This window comes from Bison bison, unplaced genomic scaffold (assembly GCF_000754665.1).
Source record: "Bison bison bison isolate TAMUID 2011002044 unplaced genomic scaffold, Bison_UMD1.0 scf7180017864167, whole genome shotgun sequence".
In the NCBI taxonomy this organism is placed as follows: domain Eukaryota; kingdom Metazoa; phylum Chordata; class Mammalia; order Artiodactyla; family Bovidae; genus Bison; species Bison bison.
The window spans coordinates 3,837,476-3,857,840 of NW_011494739.1; the positions used below are offsets into that span (position 1 = coordinate 3,837,476).

Here is a 20,365-nt window from a genome sequence, read left to right on the forward strand (position 1 = left end):
GCGTATATACGTCAATTCCACGCTCTCCATCCATCCCACCCTCCCCTTCCCCTGCTGTGTCCACTGTCCTCTGCCACTTTAAAAAAAGTAAATTGGAGTATCCAGATATGCTTTCATTTATTTACACAGAGGTTTTTTTTTTTGAGTAGTTTTACATTCTCAGCAAAATTGAGAGGGAGGTAGAGATTTTCTGTCCTAAAAATCCTGCTCTGCACCTATTCATTCCTCCTTCAAGCCCAACCCTTGGAGGCCATTGATCTTTTTATTGTCTCCATAGTTTTGTCTTTTCCAGAGAGTTATGTAGTTGGAATCATATAATCTGTCGTCTTTTCAGACTGCTTCTTTCACCTAATGAGCGTGTACAGTTCCTCCATGTCTCTTCATGGTTTGATGGCTCATTCGTTTTTAGCACTGAATAATATCCCACTGTCTGGATGCACTGCAGTTTATGTATCCATCCACCTACTTGAGGAAGCCTTGGTTGCTTCTGAGTTGGGCTGAGTAAAGCATCTATGAACACCTGTGAGCAGGTTTGTATGTAAATATAAGCTTTCAGCTCTCTGGGGGTACATACCAAAGAACAGGGTTGCTGGATTATACTGTACGAGTACATTTAGTTTTGCAGGGAACTTCCGAGCTGTCTTCCAAAGTGGCTGCGCTGTTTCACACTTTCCCCAGCAACGCATGACAGTTCCTGTTGCTCCACATCCTTGCCAGCATCTGGTATTGTCAGTGCTCTGGATTTTGGCTGCTCCAACAGGTGTGTTGTGGCATCCCATTTTTTTTAAGAATTAAACAAAATGACTTTTATTCTAACAAGCTATTATACATGTTTTGGTAAAATAGCAATTGTTTGAATTTGCATTTCCTTGATGACATATGATGGGGAATAATTTTTCGTGGGCTTATTTGCCATCTGTATAGCCTTCTAAGAAGATCATGGCATCCGGTCCCATCACTTCACAGCAAATAGATGGGAGAAAAGTGGAAGCAGTGACAGACTTTATTTTCTTGGGCTCCATAATCACTGAGGATGGTGACTGCAGCTATGAAATTAAAAGACACTTGCTCCTTGGAAGAAAAACTGTGACAAACTTAGTGTATTAAAAAGCAGAGACATCACTTTGCTGACAAAGGTCCATCTAGTTAAAGCTATGGTTTTTCCAGTAGACATGTACAGATGTGAGAGGTGGACCATAAAGAAGGGTGAGTGCTGAAGAACTGATGCTTTCAAATTGTAGTGCTGGAGAAGACTCTAGAAACTCCCTTGGACTGCAAGGAGATCAAACCAGTCAGTTCAGTTCAGTTCAATCGCTCAGTCGTGTCCGACTCTTTGTGACCCCATGGACTGCAGCACGCCAGGCCTTCCTGTCCATCACCAACTCTAGGAGTTTACTCAAACGTATGTCCATTGAGTCGGTGATGCCATCCAACCATCTCATCCTCTGTCATCCCCTTTTCCTTCCACCTTCAATCTTTCCCAGCATCAGAGTCTCTTCAAATGAGTCAGTTCTTTGCATCAGGTGGCCAAAGTATCGGAGTTTTAGCTTCAGCATCAGTCCTTCCAATGAACATTCAGGACTGATTTCCTTTAGGATGGACTGGTTGGACCTCCTTGCAGTCCAAGGGACTCTCAAGAAGTCTTCTCCAACACCACAGTTCAAAAGCATCAATTCTTCAGCGCTCAGCTTTCTTTATAGTTCAACTCTCATATACATACATGACCACTGGAAAAACCATAGCTTTGACCTTTAGATGGACCTTTGTCAATCCTAAAAGAAAGAAATTAACCCTGAATATTCATTGGAAGGACTGATGCTGGAGCTCCAGTACTTTGGCTATCTGGTGTGAAGAGCCGACTAGCTGGAATAGACCCTGATGCTGGGAAAAACTGAAAGCAAAAGAAGAGGGCAACAGAGGATGCGATGGTTGGATGCATCACTGACTCAATGGGCATGAATTTAAGCAAACTCTGGGAGACAGTGTAAGACAGAGGAGCCTGGAGTGTCACAGACCGTGGGGTTGCAAAGAGTCAGACTCAACTTAATGACTGAACAACAATGACAAATTTATTCTTCGGTGAGGTATCTGTTAAAATCCTTGGTCCATTTTTTAATTGGGTCGTTTTCTCATGGTTGAGTTTTAAGAGTTCTTTGTATTCTGGATAAATCTTTTATCACATGTGACATTTGCAAATATTTTCTCCTAGTTTGTACCTTATGTGTTCATTCTTTTGACATAGTCTTTCACAGAAGTTTTTAACTTTACTGAAACCCGTTGTATCAGTTATTTCTCTCATGGATCATGTCTTTGGTGTTTTTTCTGTAAAGACATCACCATACCAAGGTCATCTGGAACTTTTCCCCCTATGTTATACTCTAGGACTTTTACAGCTTTTTATTTTTTTTAACCTTTAAGTCTGTGATCCATTTTGAGCTAATTTTTGGAAGAGTGTAAGGCCTGGATCTTGATTTTTTTTTTTTTTTTTTTTTTTGTATGTGGCTGTCCCATTGCTCCAGCATCATTTATTGAAAAGATTATCTTTTCTCCAATGTCTTGCTTTTGCTCCTTTTTCAAAGATCAGCTGATTGTGTTTTTGGAGGTCTATTTCTGGGGTCTCTATTCTGTTCCATTGATCTGTTGGGTCTGTTCTTGCACCAATATCACACTATCTGAAGTTTTACTTTTTAATAGTTTTTTTGTATTTAAAAAAAGTTTATTTAGTTGGCTGCATCGGGTCTTAGTTGCAGCAACCTGAGATCCCTTGTTGCGTCCTGGGAACTCTAGAGCACGCGGCTCAGTAGTTGCGACAACCAGGGCTGAGTTGCCCTGCAGCATGTGGGATCTTGGTTCACCGACCAGGGATTGAACCTGCGTCCCTAGCACTGGAAGGCAGATTCTTAACCCCTGGACTATCCGGGAAGTCCTTAAGGCTTTATACTAAGTCTTGAAGTCAGGGAGCATCAGTCTCCCAACTTCATTTTTCTCCTTCGATGTTACAGGTCTTCTGCTCTCTCTGTAAACCTTGGAATCAGTTTGTCAGTAACGACAAAGTAACTTGCCAAGACTTTGATGGGAATGGCACTGAGTCTATAGGTGACACCTTGATGATACTGAATTTTCTTATCCATAAACCTGGAATATTTCTCTACTCATTTGGTTATTCTTTGACTTCATTCATCAGAGCATTCTTCATTTCTGTTACAGTGTTATTGATCTCCAGCATTTCTTTTCAGTTCTTTCTTAGGATTTCCAGCTCAGCTTACATGGTGTGCTGTCTATTTTTTCTGTTAGAGCTCTTAGCATATGAATCATAGTTGTTTTAAACTCCTGGTCTGATAATTCCAAGGTCCCTGGCCCTCCTGATGCTCTCTCTCTTCAAATTTTTATTTATTTATTCTTGCTCTTTGGCATGCCCTGGAATTTTTTCTTGTTAGCTGGACATGATGTACTGTATAAAAGAAACTGCTCTAAATAGACCTGGGCTCCAAAATCACTGTGAACGGTGACTACAGCCATGAAATTAAAGGCTGCTTGCTCCTCGGAAGAAAAGCTATGACAAACCTAGACAGCATATTAAAAAACAGAGACATGACTCTGTGGACAAAGGTTCATATAGTCAAAGCTATGGTTTTTCCAGTAGTCATGTATGGATGTGAGAGTTGAATCATAAATGAGGCTGACCACTGAAGAATAGATTCTTTTGAACTGTGGTGCTTGAGAAGAGTCTTGAGAGTCCCTTGGACTACAAGGAGATCAAACCAGTCCATCCTAAAGGAAATCAACTCTGAACATTCATTGGAAGGACTGTTGCTGAAGCTGAAGCTGAAGCTCCAATACTTTGGCTGCCTGATGCAGAGAGTCAACTCACTGGTAAAAGACCCTGATGCTGGGAAAGACAGGGCATGAGGAGAAGGGGGTGACAGAGAATGAGATGGTTGGATGGCATTACTGATTCAAAGGACATGAACTTGGGCAAACTCTGGGAGATGGTGAGGGACAGGGAAGCCTGGCGTGCTGCAGTCCACGGGGTCCCTAAGAGTTGGACACAACTTGGCAACTGAACAACAACAACAAATATTCTATCAAATGGACGGGCAGCATTTTATCTGTTAGTTGATAGACATTTGGGCAGTTTCCACTGCTTAATGAACAATGCTGCTGTGAACGGCTGTGTACACATTTTTGTGTAGTCATAAGCTTTCACTTCTTTGGGGTACATGACTAGGTGTGGAATCGCCAGGTTACATGGTAACTCTACGTTTAACTTTTTGAGGACCTGCCAGGCTATCTTATAAGGTGACTTCATCATTTAAAAATTTCACCAGTAGTGTATGAGGGGTCCAATCTCCACACATCTTTTGTTATCTGTCTTCTTTAATAACAGTTATCCTGATGGCTGTCCCATGGGGTAACTCACCGTCATCCTGCTTTGCATTTCCTTAGTGAGGAATCTTTTCACAAGCCTATAGTTTATCTGTATATCTTCTTTGGAGAAATGTCTACTTAGATCCTTTGCCTGTTTTTAATAGAATACTTATCTTTTTATTATTGAGCTGTAAAAGTTCTTTATATATTCTAGAGGCAAGCCCCAATGTGCTTGCTTGAATAGGAGGAAAAGTTTCAAAACTTCTGATTTTATGTTCTGAAGGAGTCTATGAGGCTGACTTATTCTTTCCTCTGTTTCCCTGTGGCTTCTTTACAATTTTAACTCAGCATGAATGACACTGTTTTTGGAGCACTGCCACTGCTTCTGTTTGAAATTCTGAAGTTTTAGCATTAACACTCTAAAACTGTCCCATGACACTACCCAAACACACAACGACCCTACCGTCGTCTCTTAAGAGGAAAGACAGTTTCCTCCATAAAAGTCAAATTCAGATCATTTTAAACTTTTATAAAGTTAGAGTGAAGCTTACATTATATCTAGGAATCTGGCTAATCATCTCTGGTGCTTTTAAAATGTCCATAAATTGACTTTTTTCTTTCAAAAGGGACTCATCCCCCATCCCTGGAATAGGGCCTGAATTATGTGATGCATTTGCAATGAATAGAAGTAGGGTCGTGTCACTTTTAAGACTAGGGGACAAAAGGCACCATGGCTTCCTCCTTGCTATGTCTCACTCGCTCTGGTTATGAGGATACTTGAGCAGCCCAATGGAGAGGTCCATGTGATCAGGAACTGTGGCCTCCAGCCAATATTGAGGGTGCCAGCTTGGAAGTGGTCCCTCCAGCCCTCGTCAAGCCTTCAAATGACTGCAGCCCTGACAACATGCTGATTGCGACCCATGAGAGACCCAGAGCCAGAGCCATGCCAACTTCCTGACCCACAGAAAATGAGACAGGACAAATGTGGGTTGTGTTAAGCCAGTGCGTTGGGGGTAATTCGTTATGCCATAGATAACTAATATAACATCTAAAAAATGATAAATAGAAGAGGAAGTGTATTTCTCAGCATAGTACCAATGGCACGAGTCTAAGAATATCTACAAAACGTATGAAAAACAGCATTCTCTCTATGAAGTAGCCTAAATTGAATCCACAAGGACAATTCTTTAAAACGTTACCTGAGAAGCAGGGGTTCTTTAGTCTGAGGACTCCCTAAAGCCATTTGCAAGATTCTGTCTGCAGAATTGTCTTTTTCCACAGAAGGGAGACCACACATTTATATAAGATTTCCAAGACTTTCGTGACTCCAAAAAACTAATAACCACTTTCCTAAGGCATGACAGATGCTATCTTAAATCGCAGCAAGTTTCTATAATCAGGTTTAAACTGCCTGGGTTGACACTGTGCCTGGGGGATCCCGGGATCTTTTCAAGGAGGATTTATTGTGACTTGAGTGAGCTTACCCAGCGGGAAAAACCTTTGGCACACTTGGGGCATTCGTAAACAGTCGGGGCGAAATTGATATTGTGCTGTTTCTTGGAGTGCACATTTAGAAGCTGCTGCTGTCGGAAACATTTAGTGCAGGCGAGACAGATAAACGGCTTCTCTCCGGTATGGGTACGTATGTGAACTGTCATATGACGTTCCTAGAAGGCAAGGAAAACAAACAGGCTTAGCTACTAACAATTTTTTAGTATCAGGCATTATTTATTGTGTGTGTTTAGTCACTCAGTCGTGTCTGACTCTTTGTGATCTCATGGACTGCAGCCGGCAGAATACTGGAATGAGTTGCCATTTCCTCCTCCAGGGCATCTTCCTGACCTAGGGATTGAACCTGCATCTCTTGCATTGCAGCAGATTCTTTCCCGCTGAGCCACTGGGGAAGCCCCATTATTAACTGCATACCTCTCCCCCGCTCCTCCAAAGATGTGTGCATTTTTAAGAAAAAACAAAGCCAATGCATTCTCAACACAGCTCTACCATGGAAGCTGCACAGTATGGCCTCTAGGAAGCACGGTCTTACCCAGTCCTTGCCCCTAGGTTACCAAGTTCTCACGATTAATCCCAGCCGGTCCTTCATTCCCGGGGGGATGAGGCAGACCACACTTGGAAGAGTGAAACCGAAATCAATTTCCTCTCCAGAAGAGCTCATGTAGCTGCAACCTCATTCCTATAATTATTTGCCATGATCCGAGTTTACAAAGAGCAGACAGATCCTGCAAACTTGAAAACCTGTTGTTAGAGTTTCAATTCAGCGGATATTTGGGGGTTGAAGGAAGTTAAGCATCTACACGTTTTCCTGGCTATTACCCGACGGTGTACAGCAAATCTCCCTATCGATTTAAAAGCACAGTGGTGAAAATCATTGTTCTCAGCAAAGAAATCACCAGAAATTTTAACTAAGATTTCTATGAGTAACTCATTTGGGGCATCAAGACAAAAATATAGATCCTACATGCGGTGGGACAACTGAGTTTTCGTGCCGCAACTACTGAGCCTGTGCACCTAGAGCCCGTGTGCTGCAACGAGAACCCACCGCGATGAGAACCCCACACGCTGCAACTAGAGTGTAGCTCCCAATGTCCACAACTTGAGAAAGGCCACAGGCATCAGCAAAGACCCAGCACAACCAAAAATTTGCAAATTAGTTAAAAAACAAGACACACAACAGTCCTGCTTGGTGTGGCTGCTCTGACTCATGTTCGGGCAGCCCCACTGCTTTTGCACCATCAATGCCAACGTCACATAGCGCAAGGGCAGAGAGTGTGTTGGCAGCATGACTACTTAATGACAGTGACTTTGACCTTATGCTTCTGATTGGCTTCAAGGACCTCAAGGGGTCTGTGAGCCACGCTTTTGAACCCACGCTGTAAAAACAACTCTTGGCTCATGCACAGCTGTCTTTTGGCTATTCTAAATAGTCTCTTTTATGGAAGGCATGATTTTCCAGAATATGTTCAAAGTGGAAGAGAATCCCACTCCAGCCCTTCCTTCTTCCATCTCCCCCTGCCCCCCAGCGCCTGCCCGGGGTCCCTGATACACAGTACCTGCTTGCAGGTGTAGCTGCAGTATCTACACTTGAATTTCTTCTCATTTTTGTGAGTTTTCTGGTGCTGGATCAGAGTGTAGCGATCGTGGAACACAGCAGGGCAGTAACGGCACTTCATCTCTGCAGCTTCGTATGTGTGCAGGTTGCGCAAATGGACACCTAAAAGCATCATGGAGCATCATGTACAAGAAATTATTTTCTGTGAGGTCGATTTTCCCCTACCCTTCAAGTAGAGTTTCTCAGCTTTGGAACTACCCTGAGATACTGCAGGTTCTCTTTCAGACCATTACGATAAACCAAATAAAACAAATATTAATACATGGATGTTTTTGCTTCCCAGTACCTATAAACTTATGTTTATGCCAAACTATCGTCTATTAAGTGTGCAGTAGCATTGTGTCTAAAAAACTAGATATACGCTTTAATTTAAAACTACTGCTTTAAAAAATGCTAATTGTCATCTGAGCCTTCAGCAAGTCATAATCTTTTTGCTGGTGGAGGATTTGAAATATTGTGAGATTTATACCAAAATGTGATACAGTGACAAGAAGTGAACAGATGTAGTCAGAAAAAAATGGAACAAATAGACTTGCTCAATGCAGGGTTGCCACAAACGTTCAACGTGTAAAAAACACAGCATCTGAGGAGCGCAATAAAGCAAAGCGCAATAGAATGGGGTCTGCTGGTAGTAACACTTGAAGCTGGCTGATGTCTTCCTGGGCAGGGTGGGGGCACCCTGGGTGCTGCAGGATGTATGTTTAGCAGCATTGCTGGCCTCCCCCCTCTAGCACCAGTCACATCCCTTCCTCCCCAGGGTGATAGCCAAAGTGCCTTCAGATACTGCCAAATGCCCACCTCCCCAGCCATAAAGTCATTCTCAGCTGACAACTGATGCTTTAAATGCACAGTGTACTGACATCTCATGCTAATATTCTTTCTCATGGAGTTAAGCACATAAGGTAGGACATATCGGACCCAACATGTTCATTAAACAAAGCACTTGGAGAACCCTACTATGTGGGTGGATTTTTAGGATAATGTTAAGATGGTTTTATGTGCGTGTCTGTGCACATGCTGACTGTGTCTGACTCTTCGCAACCTTATGGACTGTAGCCCACCAGGCTCCTCAGGCAAGAATACTGAAATGGGTTGCTATTTCCTTCTCCGAGGGATCGTCCCAATTCCGGGATAGAACCCGTGTCTCGCGTCTCCTGCATCGGCAGGTGGGTTCTTTACCACTCTGTCGCCTAGGATGGTTTTACGTAACAAAGATATAACCTCTGCAATTTTTGCATAATTAAAAAAATATATTTATTTAGCTGTACCAGGTCTTAGTTGGGGCATGCAGGATCTAGTTCTCTGATCAAGGATCAAACCTGGACCCCTGCATTGGGATCTCTGAGTCTTAACCACTGGGCCACCAGAGGAGTCCCTAACCTCTGTATTCTGATGTAAAAGCCCAGATGTTCTGTTAGATGTCAAGCCTCTGATTTTCCTATGTCGTAATGGACAGACACACTCTGAGATAATTTCTTGTCAACTGAGTCTAGCGCGACTTGGCTTTGTGATCCTTTGTGTCAGAGGCTAAACTAAAGTCAGCAACTGCTGGGTGGAGGTACACATGCCAGGTGTGCCGCTCAGTCATTTAAAGAGCTTGGTATCTCCTATAGAGACAAGAAGGAGGGCTGAGCTTGGCTTGTTTACAGAACATCTCGTGACATGTATGGAGGGTGTCACTGACTCAGATGGGCCATAACCTGTATGTCTTGGCGGTGGTGTCGAAAATGTCCCTTCTTGGCAACTGGCTCATGATTCACGCCCTACAAGGTCCCGCTGGGCTGTGTTTTGAAACTGACAAAGATTTTGAAGAAAAATAAAAGCTAAGGCTTCACTAAACACCTTTACCCTTTCAGAAATGTTTTCAAAATAGCGTCTCTCATCTCTAGAATTTCTCCGGGCAAACTGGGGACTCTCTCTCTGCTGGCATATTCTGAGCATCACAGTGTTATGTGTTTTAGGAAGAGGACAGAGGCAGTGGAAACTGAGGGACCAGGAACCCTGGAACAAAGGAGGCTGGCTCACTCACTCTACCTGTCCCCCACCCCTGACACCAACTACAACCAGTTTTCCCTGAAGGTGGCATATGATCCCAGCTCTCAACTCGGCACTCAGACGTGCTCAAGGTGCCTCCTCTGTTATGATGGTTTACCTGGTCACAATGTGGATTTCATGTCACAAGAAGAGGACTGTTTCACTGAAGCAAGTTCCTTATGGAAAGAACCATGTCTCACTTCTTTCTTTTGTACCTTTAGTTCCCAGGAACTTTTCAGGGTCACAGCAGGGGGTTAAGAAAAGCTTACTGAGTGTCACTGGACAGAACACTGATAAAAGATTCAGAACCTGCAACGAGGCCATGTCCTGGCATCCTGGTCACGGGACTCTGGGGTAAGTTCGCTTTCTGTCTCTGATCCCCTTCGTCATTTGTAAAAAAAAAAACAGACCCAATACGGAGCCAAGTAACACCTGGAGGAAGCCCATTATGAGCTCAAATGCCTGTGAGAGCTCATTTTTGTACCTAGACTGGACCTGGACCAAACTCTGAAACTGCAATTATGCGACAGAGCCACAAGATGGCACTATAGGACCGCTGAAAAAAACAACAGCAACCAAAAAAACACACAAAAACCCCCAACCCAACCCCAGGAGCAGTTCTTGAATCCTACTGCCTCCCTGCCATCAGGCCCAGAACTCCTCAGGTTTCCCAGAGCTGCACACAGTGGGTGGGAGAGAGGCTCAAGAAGGAGGGGATATATGAATACATATAGTTAAGTCACATTGTACTGTAAAGCAGCTGTGAAAAGTCCAAGTCTTTGCGGCTCTATCATATTCAAGTCTTGCAACCCCATGGATTGTAGCCTGCCAGGCTGCTCTGTCCATGGGATTCTCCACGCATGAATACTGGAGTGGGTTTCCATTTCCTTCTCCAGAGGATCTTCCTGATCCCGGGATTGAACCCAGGGCTCCTGCACTGCAAGCAGATTCTTTACGGTCTGAGCCACCGGGAAAGCTCAAAGCAACTACACGCCAATGAAAAGAACAATAAAGGAAGTTCCGGCCGCCAGACACTCACGCAGGTCGCTCTTCCTGGCGATGACGGTGGCGCAGTGCGGGCACTGGTACTTGGGGACGTTCTCGCTGTGCTTCTGCAGGATGTGCATCTTCATGGTCCCGCTCTGGGTGAAGCGGGCACGGCAGATGTGGCACTCGTAGGGCTTCTCACCTGGGACATGGAAGACAGCAGTGACCCCTGCTGAGGCGCCCCACCCCGAAACCCTGGTGCTCCCCAAAGGAGAGCACCTCCCCAAAGGTGCTCCCCTGCGGCTGAAAGCCTTTCTTTCCCCCAATATTCCCTTTTCAGCTCCTTCATCCTACATTTGACTCTCCAGTGAGCGCGAGATTCCTGAATCAAGCCGGACAACATCATGTCCAGCTGTGTGGACAGTGGGCCAGAGGGAGCGACTCTCCTACCATCTGGTGGCTGCTCATGGTTCAAGACCCACGCGTGCCTGTGTGCTCAGTCGCCCAGTCATGTCCAACTCTTTGTGACCCTATGGACTATAGCCCGCCAGGCTCCTCTGTCCATGGGATTCTCCAGGCAAGATACTGGACTGGGTTGCCATGCCCTCTTCCAGGGGATCTTCCTGAACCAGGGATGGAACCCACGTCTCTTGTGTCTCCTGAGCTGGCAGGTAGGTTCTGTACTGGGAAGCCCTTAGAGAAAGCAATGCTGTACCTATTTGGCCTTAAGCAGGAGAAAGTCCTACCTGAATGTGTTCTCATGTGCCGCTTCAGCTTGTAGGTGTCTTTGCTGGCATAGCTGCAGAGGGAACACTGAAAGGGGCGCTCACCCGTGTGTGAGCGGATGTGGCGCTTCAACTTGCTTGCCTGGTAAACAAATGAAAGATATTTATTGCAATGGAAACATCAAACCTGCGGACTCTTGAATAAAGTAGCATTATAAAAGATATGTAAATGAGTTCAACGTTAACATCAGAGCCCATTTCACACCCTGGAAAACACGCTAAGCCTTTCATTTTCCTTTCTGGGTTGGATGGTGTTCTTCATCTGAGTTGTGTGCACTGAGATCCTCGGGCAATAATGAGCAGGAGGATCAAGAGACTCTCATCTTCAGCTTCGCTTTGCAAGAGAAGATGGAAATCCAGACACTCAGTGCAAACACGATTTTATTTTCATTTCTAAAGCAACATCCTCTCAAAAGCGGCAAAGTTTAGATTATGCTGCAGAAGCATGGAGGCCACAAAACTATTGTTTGTGTAAATAGAGAAACTTGAAACATGAGCTCTTGAATGGACCTGCATCTGTTGGAGGCACTTCACAGCTCCAAGTCCTGTGGACCCTAAACAGCCCAGGGATGGAGGAAAGCCTTCTTGGTAATTAAGAAGAGGTTTCAAGGATTTCCCTGGTGATCCAGTGGCTAGGACTCTACGCTCCCAATGCAGGAAGCCCAGGTTCAATCCCTGGTCAGGGAACTGGATCCCACATGCCACAACCCACAGCGAAGAGTGAAATAACTATCTTTTAACAAAAGAATAGGTTCCACGCGGCAGTAGTTTCTCCATGAGAAGTAACTTTAAAAAAATTATTTATTTTATTTCTGAATGCATCGGGTCTTTCTTGCTGCACAGGCTTTTCTCTAGTTGCAGAGCGCGAGGGCTCCTCTCTGGTTGTGGGGCACGGGCTTCTCAGCCCAGTGGCTTCTCTTGCTGTGGAGCATGGGCTCTAGGTACTCAGCCTTCAGTAGTTGTGGCCCAAGGGCTTGCTCCGTGGCATGTGGGCTCTTCCCAGATCAGGGATTGATCGAATCGTGTCCCCTGCACTGGCAGGCAGATTCTTGTCCTCTGTACCACCAGAGAAGTAACTTTTAAGTAGAAGAAAAGTAACATTTAAGTAGAAAAAAAATACACCACATTCTAATTTGATTAGAATGTATGTATCCTGCTTAGTTAAAAGGCAGACATGCCTCTCATTTGATCTTTTTTTTTTTTTTGCCTATTTTATTACCTTCAAGAACTGTTCTTACTCTGTAATCACTTATTTGGGGCCTTTATCTACCTTTAGTAGAACAGAAGGTAATCACCCATGCCTGGAATACAGATGTCAGAAAGCCCTGAGCAGCCTCTCTGTAATCTTAGGAGGGCTGCACTGGGTTGGGTTCCCTAATAAGCCTGAAGAACATTCTAGAACAGGGGAAGACTTGGAAAACAAGAGCCGAACCAAAGAAATTCGGCTTTTAGATTTTCATTTTTATTTATTTTTGGTCGGACTGGGTCTTCGCTGCTGCGGGCAGGCTTTCTCTAGCTGCAGTGAGTGGGGGCGCTCTTGGTCGCAGTGTGATGGCCTCTCACTGCGGTGGCTTTTCTTGTTGCAGAGCACAGGTACTAGGCGCACGGGCTTTGGGAGTTGCAGCACGTGGGCTCAGTAGCTGTGGCCCACGGGCTTAGGAGCTCTGTGGCCTGTGGGATCTTCCCAGACCAGCGATCGGACCCCTGCACTGGCAGGCTGATTCTTTATCCACTGCGCCACCAGGGAAGTCCCAGCTTATATTTTTAGAAGAAAAAAAGAGATCTTTGAGTGTACCAGAAAGCAAAACAAAAAGAACTTTTAAAATCATAGCACAAAAGGTTTGATAAGTTGCACGGTGTGAATGATCAAAGAAAAGTGTTAGTCATATAGGCGTGTCCGACTCTGTGATCCCATCCATAGACTGTAGCCTGCCAGGCTCCTCTCTCCATGGAATTCTCCAGGCAAGAATACTGGAGTGGGTAGCCACTCCCTTTTCCAGGGGATCTTCCTGACGCAGGGATCGAACCCAGGTCTCCTGCACTGCAGGCAGATTCTTTACTGTCTGAGCCACCAGGGAAGCCCATCAAAGAAGCCTGTGTATAAACCTTCTCTGGACAGCCGTGAAAGCGAGGATGGGGAGAGAGGGGAGTTCAGAAGCTGCTGTACCTACACCCCAGCCTTACTCCTGCTGGCACTTGTGTATAGGGGTGATGTTAGGGAGGGGACCTGGGCTACTCCTCCTTAGAGCAGACCTTCATTCTGTGGCTTCATTCTGTGAAACCCCCCATTTGTGTTTTTGAAATGGAGCAGGAGCCTATACTTCTCTGGTGGCTCAGACAGTAAAGATTCTGCCTGCAATGCAGGAGACCCAAGTTTGATTCCTGGCTTCGGAAGATTCCTTGGAGAAGGGGAAGGCAACCCACTTCAATATTTTTGCCTGGAGAATTCTATGGACAGAGGACCCCGGGGGGCTACAGTCTATGGGGGTCACAAGGAGCCAGACACCTGAGCGACTCACACTTTCACTTTCAGGATCCTATGGTCCTTGTCCCCTCCCCTCCCCCCGAAATGTTCTCTGCCTGCCTTTTGTCTGTGGAAAACTTTAGTCGAAGAATAAGTTCAAAAAAAAAAAAAGAGTAAGTTCAACCAGAGAGCAAGAAATGCTGAAACAAAAGAAAATAGAAAAAGGGGACCAAATAATAATAATGTAGTCATTAAGCATAGCAAAAGACCATTAATTCCTTCTCAAAGACTATAGATAATATTCTGAGCCATATCCTGTGAACTGTCTTATAGATACTAAAACACCAGGTGGAAAAGTTAACTACATGAAGACCAGATAGCACCGAGGACATGAGCTGCCACAATTCTGAGAAATGGCCTCAAAGAAATGGGAACAAAGGGATCCTGGAACTGAAGATTAACTGTACCTAAAACAACCAAGATGATGCTGGTCCAACCAGTGATGACCAATTTCAAGATGAGTGTTACAGATGACTGCTGTTTCTGCATGTAGCTCCCCACCCCCCAACTCTGTTTATAAAGGCTCTCACCCTCTGCTTGTCGGGGTTGGGGGAGTCGGCCTTTGGACAGACTTTCGCCACCCTCTCCCTCAAGTTGCTGGTGGTTTAGTCCCTAAGTGTGTCTGACTCCTGTGACCCCATGGACTGTAGCCTGCCAGGCTCCTCTGTCCATGGGATTCTCCAGGCAAGAATACTGGAGTGGGTTGCCATTTCCTTCTCCAGGGGATCTTCCCAACCCAGGAATCGAACCTGCATTGCAGGCAGATTCTTTACTGACTGGGCTATGCTGGCACCTGAAATAAAGCAAACTTTCCTTTCCACCAACCTGACCTGTTTATTGGCTTTTGAGTGGCGAGCAGCTGGACCCCACACACACTCTTTTGGTTACATTTTCATTATACAGTTACAACCTTTAACTCAGATGAGAAACAATTTTTAAAAATAGTAATAGCAAAAAAGAAAATTATTTTTGGAATCAAATCCTGACACTGTCTGTGAAATTTCCTAGTTGATGAAACACAGTTGCATCACTACTGCATTTAAACTTTCGCTGTCCCCTTCGGCTTAGTTGAGTTCAAGTGTCTTTTCCTTGCCCAATGGGCTCAGGACTCAGCATGTGCTGTACTGGACGGCAGAGTCCTTAAAACTTGCAGAAAAGTGACATTCGAAAGTAACTGCAGTCCAGTGGTTAAGAATCTGCCTTGCAGTACAGGGGACACTGGTTTGACCCCTGGTCGGGGAGGATCTCACATGCCGCGGAGCAGCTGGGTCTGTGAGTCACAACTGCTGGGCCTGTGCTCTAGAGCCCGGGAGCCGCAATTCCTGAAGCCCACACGCCCTAGAGACTATTGCTTCACAACTACAGCTGTCATTTCACTGAGAATGAGCTCAGTTTTCTGGGATGTATAAGTAAACCAATCTAGTTGAAATGATCATGATAAAACTGAAGATTCAAAAAGGTGGTCTCTGTCCTTAAGAACAGAAATGGCCATGTTTAAATCTTCAAGCAAGTTGCTTTGCACGGAACCAAGTACCACTGAGGAAAGCTCAAAGATTTCAGCAAAAATTCAAACCGGATCTGTGCTCTGTGTTAGAGCAAATACATTTTGGTTTTGTGGAATGAGTGCTACATGGAATGCTGGGTAGAATGTTTACACAAATATGAGAATTATTTCTCAAGGACCATAGATTACTTGTAATCTGTACACCATTATATATTACTTTCACTAGTTTGTGTCAAAGAAAAAAAAAGAATCATGTTTTAAAAATTAAATTTAGAAACAAGAACGAGATATTGGAAGAGATTCTATTAGCAGTTTGATTTACAGAAACTTCTTAATAAGACACTAACTACAAAGAGTGAACTTACTTCTACACTAGCGTACTTGCACACGGAGCATTTAAAGGGTTTCTCGTGAGTGTGTTTGTAACGTCTATGCCGGACGAGTTCTCCACTGGTGACAAATGCCATGTCACAATCACCACACTTGTGGGGCCTGGTTCCTGTAAAAGCACACAGTTTATTCTTTCAAACAAGATTTAACAACAATTTTTCTAGGCAATTATAACGTATAAACGATACTCAGTCTCAAAATGATTTAAAAATTCAGAAGAGGCTCTTTAAACCAAATGCTCCAGAGAGATATAAGAAAAATCTTTGGACCATCCAATGTTTTTAACCAAAGTGGAAGAAAAAAAGACAAAACTAAAGTCTAAAAAAAGACACCATTTTAATTTAGAAACAGGTGGATGTGCCTTCTTACACAAGTCTCAACACGCATCCTGCAAGGGAAATGCCCCCCTCAGCTGTTTACCTGTATGGGTGTTGACATGATTCCGAAGGAGGGTGACTGTACGGAAAGCTTTCAGGCACAGGTGACACACATGGGGCTTTTCAGTGCTGTGAATTTTCATATGACGATTGACACTCGAAATTCTAGAAGACGTGAACTTGCAGAAGTTGCAGTGGAAGGTTTGTTTTACTTCTGCGGGAGGGAGAGACAACATTTATGTGTTTGTAAACATTTTCCTTTAGGTGCTCAGATTCCACTTAAATACATCAAAGTAACTTGGCACATCCTTTTTTTTTTTTAAACCTAACGTGGTGACCCAACAAAAGACATTCCAGGCAAATGGTAACCAAAAGAAAGCTGGGTGGCTATACTAATAGACGAAATAGACTCTAACAAAAACTGTTACAAGAGACAGATAAGAACATAATGTAGGGCTTCCCGGGTGACTCAGTGGGAAAGAATTCACCTGCCAATGTAGCAGACATGGGGTTCAATCCCTGATCCAGGGAAGATCCCACCAGCTGCAGAGCAACTAAGCCCATGTACCACAACTACTAAAGCCCGCACGCCCTAGATGCTGTGCTCTACAACACAAGAGGCCACCACAATGAGACGCCTGCACATGGATACCAGCAAGTAGTCCCTGCTCTGCTGCAGTGAGGGAAAAGCCCTCACAGTCAAAAATAAACAAGAAAGCATTTAAAAAAAAGAACATAATAGTAAAAGAGTCAAATCACCACGAAGATATAACAATTATAAACACATGTGCACCTAAAAATAGGTCTCCAAAATACTTGAAGCAAAAACTGAAAGAATTGAAAGTAGGAAGAGAACCTTCAATAGCAGTTGGAGACTTCAACAACCCACTCTCAACAGTGAACAGCACATCTGGGCAAAATATCATCAAGGAAACAGAAGACTCAACACAAACCTATCTGACAGAATAGACTTCTATGAACACTCCACTCAACAAGAGCAAAATATACATTTTTCACAGGTGTATATGGAACCTTCTCCAGGAAAGACAATAGAATAAACCAGGAAACAAGTGTCAATTAATTTTAAAAGACAGAAACAATCTGCCCTTTGACCATCACAGACTGAAGTCAGTAATCAATAAAAGAAAGAAATTTGGAAAATTCACAAATATATAGATTTAAACAATACACTCCTAAAGGACCAATAGGTCAAAGAAGAAATTGCAAAATACTTTGAGATGATGCTAACCACAAGTAAGAAGGGACAGTGGTAGCAGTGTGGTTTTCTAAACTGAATCACTTTTTAGCCCTGACCAACTGTTGCTAGAAGGAGGAAACAACAAAGGGTGGCCAGATACAGCTTTTTATAAAAGAGCTAAAGATTGAAATTTCAAGGGTGAAATCTCTTGATTTAGATAAGAGAGAAACTAAACTTTTTAAAAACCTGAACAAATAAATTTTGAGGGTCAGGTTTATCCTCTTTTCTAGCCTCAACTAAACATCCCCTTCCCTTAGAAGATGTCTTGGCTGCCTTCTGGGTATCACTCTGTCCATCTCCCAGCACTGACACACTGGCTTTGGTCTCCATCAGACCTCCCAGCCCCCAGGGCTGCAAAGTAGGGGGCAGATGGGGCCCAAGCTTCTATCTGTTGCTGTTGTTTAGTTGCTAAGTCATTTCCGACTCTTTGCAACCCCATGGACTGTACCTGCCAGGCTCCTATGTTCAGGGGATTTCCTAGGCAAGAATACTGGAGTGGGTTGTCATTTCCTTCTCCAGGGCATCTTCCCAACCCAGGGATCAACTTCCCAACCCAACTCTCATCTCCTGCACGAGCAGGTAAATTCTTTACCACTGAGCCACCTTGGAAATCCAAGCTTCTATTTAAGTGTACCTAAGTAGAAGTGAGTCTCTGTACCATGCTTTTAAAACATTTGGTCACAAAACGCAAAACTCTTTTGCATTTGATTCACAATACAGAGTTCAAAGTTTCCTGCCATTCTGAAAACGACTAAAGCAACCACTACAAACTCAAACTGCCCTCTCCCTACTAAAGAGAATCAGTTGCCCTGCTGTTTGCAGAGCTTTTTGCACCAAAGGAACTGGCCTACCCTTTGCCTTGTTTCGATTTTTCGTAGTGCTGGGTTTTTCAAGGCGTGCTTGACTCAGTTCAGGTTTCTCTTTTTGTTCTTCCATATTTAAGTTTGAAAATGTCAGAACAATTTCATCTCTTCCTTCATCTCCTGGCCTTGCTTCCACAAGAAAAAACTGCTCTTCTGCTTTTTCACTGAATCCACCTTCAGTCAGCAGCTGTTCCTCTTCCTGACCTTTCTGGAGCTAATACACAAAAACAAGTATTCAAACAAGCACAATACTGTTAATTACAGCCTGGTGTAACTCTTTGCCTTGATGAAACCATAAAATCCACAGAGGAAAACACAAAAAAGTACAGAAAATTGCCCGTTGTAACCAAAATGCTTAAACTGTAATTATTAAGCATCAAGGGTTTGAATGGAACATTAATACAGTTTAGAAACTCAATGGATCTTATCGTATTCTAATTAGTGTAACTTCTTAAACTCTAAAAAAACTGCACAAGTTCTTCCATGATTTTTCTGGGACATATTTTTATTGTAACAATTTAATCTTTTTTTTTTTTGGATGTGGACCATTTTTAAAGTCTTTATTAAATTTGTTAACATATTGCTTCTGTTTTATGTTTTGGTTTCTTGGCCATTAAGGCATATGGGATCTTAGCTTCCAGGGATCAAACCTGCACCCCCCTGCACTGAAATGAGAAGTCGTAACCACTGACCACCTGAGAAGTCCCTGTGTTTAAAATACAAAATTTAAACCGCTTGTCCATATGTAATAATGCACAAGTTAGTCGCTCAGTCATTTCCGACTCTTTGCGATTCCATGGACTGTAGCCCGCCAGGCTCCTCTGTCCATGGGATTCTCCAGGCAAGAACACTGGAGTGGGTAGCCATGCCTTTCTGAGGGATCTCCCCAACCCAGGGAAGGAGAACTCTAAAAAATAGTTTTGTGGCTCCCCCTTCCTTTTCTTAAAACCAGGTGTACCTTTATGGATCCAGTGCTTTCTTCCAGGCTCATTGCCGACTTACAGTCTTCAACGGCCCCAGTCACATTCTCCTCCAGAAGCTGAAATTGCATCACCTCCATCTGCTGCAGCGAGTATACCTCCTCCTGGACATTGAGGACACACTGGTGCAGGCTCTGCTGGGCTGCCTCCTCGAGCCACACCAGCGACTGCACCCCACTACCGGCCTGGCGCACCCTCACCTGCATCTCGTCCTCCTGCTGGGGATCCAGCCAGCTGAGGTCCTGCAGTTCAGCCTCTTCCGAGGGGAAGTGCACGGTCTGCAGGGTCAGGATGTGCCTCTCGATCTCCTCCGGGGCAGCCAGCACCAGCTCCGGCACCTCCTCCAGGATCGTGGTCTGGAAGGGTCCCTGAGCACTCTCCACCTCCAAACCCGCAGAGCCCGACTGTTCCTTTACTCGGCGCACCCCGTCATTGTCATTTTCCTCTTCTTTCTCCTCCTCCAGGGCCCTGTCTGGTATCAACTCTGGTTCTTTGATTTGGGTGAACTGCTCAGGGGGGACAGAGAGCTCAGCCCCTGCCATTATGACTCCGCCTCTGTCAGAGAAAGAAGCAAGCCTGTCTGGGTGGGCACAGTGGGGGGTTCAGCCTAGTAGGCTTTGGGGCTGATCAAGGCCTGATAAGGTTCCAGTCCCCAAAGACTTGGGGGCTCACATGGGTCAGGACTAAGTTAACTGAGCCTAGGCTGAGAAGGAGCTGAGGCTAAGCAGGATTTAGGCTAAAGTAGGTGTTTGTCTAGAAAATTCTAGAACCAAAAGATTTGAGCCTGGGCAAGCTTTCAGCAAATGCACATTCCAGGCCTGGAAGGCTTGAGACTGGCCAGGCTTTCAGCAAATGCACATTCCAGGTCCAGAAGGGTGGCTTGAACCAGCGTCCCACCAGGACACAATTACAGACTGTGCACCCTTTGAGCCATGGAGGCTTCAGGCCTAGGGCCTCCACCCACGCAGCCTTGGCCTTCAGGCCTCAGGCTCACCACATGTCCAGGCCTGGGGCATCGTTCCCTTCTTGGACCACCTCTCCCGGCTTGGTCCCTCCATGACTGGGCCCCTCCCCCACCTCTCTGGTGCAGCTCCCGGAACTTTTCCGCCATCCCGCCAACTCCCACACCCGCGTCCACGCGGAGCAGCTCCCCCTCCAGCGGACGCCG

General features: G+C 44.7%; 1 protein-coding gene across 1 annotated transcript in view; it reads right to left on the bottom strand.

Moving 5' to 3' along the window:
- The window catches only part of CTCFL (CCCTC-binding factor (zinc finger protein)-like), a 25,679-nt gene extending 5,322 nt beyond the window's left edge, over window positions 1-20,357 (bottom strand). Inside the window, exons 1-10 of the mRNA XM_010841818.1 lie at window positions 20,275-20,357; window positions 19,398-19,752; window positions 19,176-19,301; window positions 18,206-18,431; window positions 16,140-16,310; window positions 15,695-15,828; window positions 11,263-11,383; window positions 10,569-10,718; window positions 7,437-7,597; window positions 5,853-6,035 (exon numbers count right to left, since the gene is read on the bottom strand). Of these exons, the coding sequence (XP_010840120.1) occupies window positions 5,853-6,035; window positions 7,437-7,597; window positions 10,569-10,718; window positions 11,263-11,383; window positions 15,695-15,828; window positions 16,140-16,310; window positions 18,206-18,431; window positions 19,176-19,301; window positions 19,398-19,739 (1,614 nt within the window). The 5' untranslated portion in view covers window positions 19,740-19,752; window positions 20,275-20,357. The remainder of the gene's footprint in view (window positions 1-5,852; window positions 6,036-7,436; window positions 7,598-10,568; window positions 10,719-11,262; window positions 11,384-15,694; window positions 15,829-16,139; window positions 16,311-18,205; window positions 18,432-19,175; window positions 19,302-19,397; window positions 19,753-20,274) is intronic.
- Window positions 20,358-20,365: the final 8 nt, after the last annotated feature.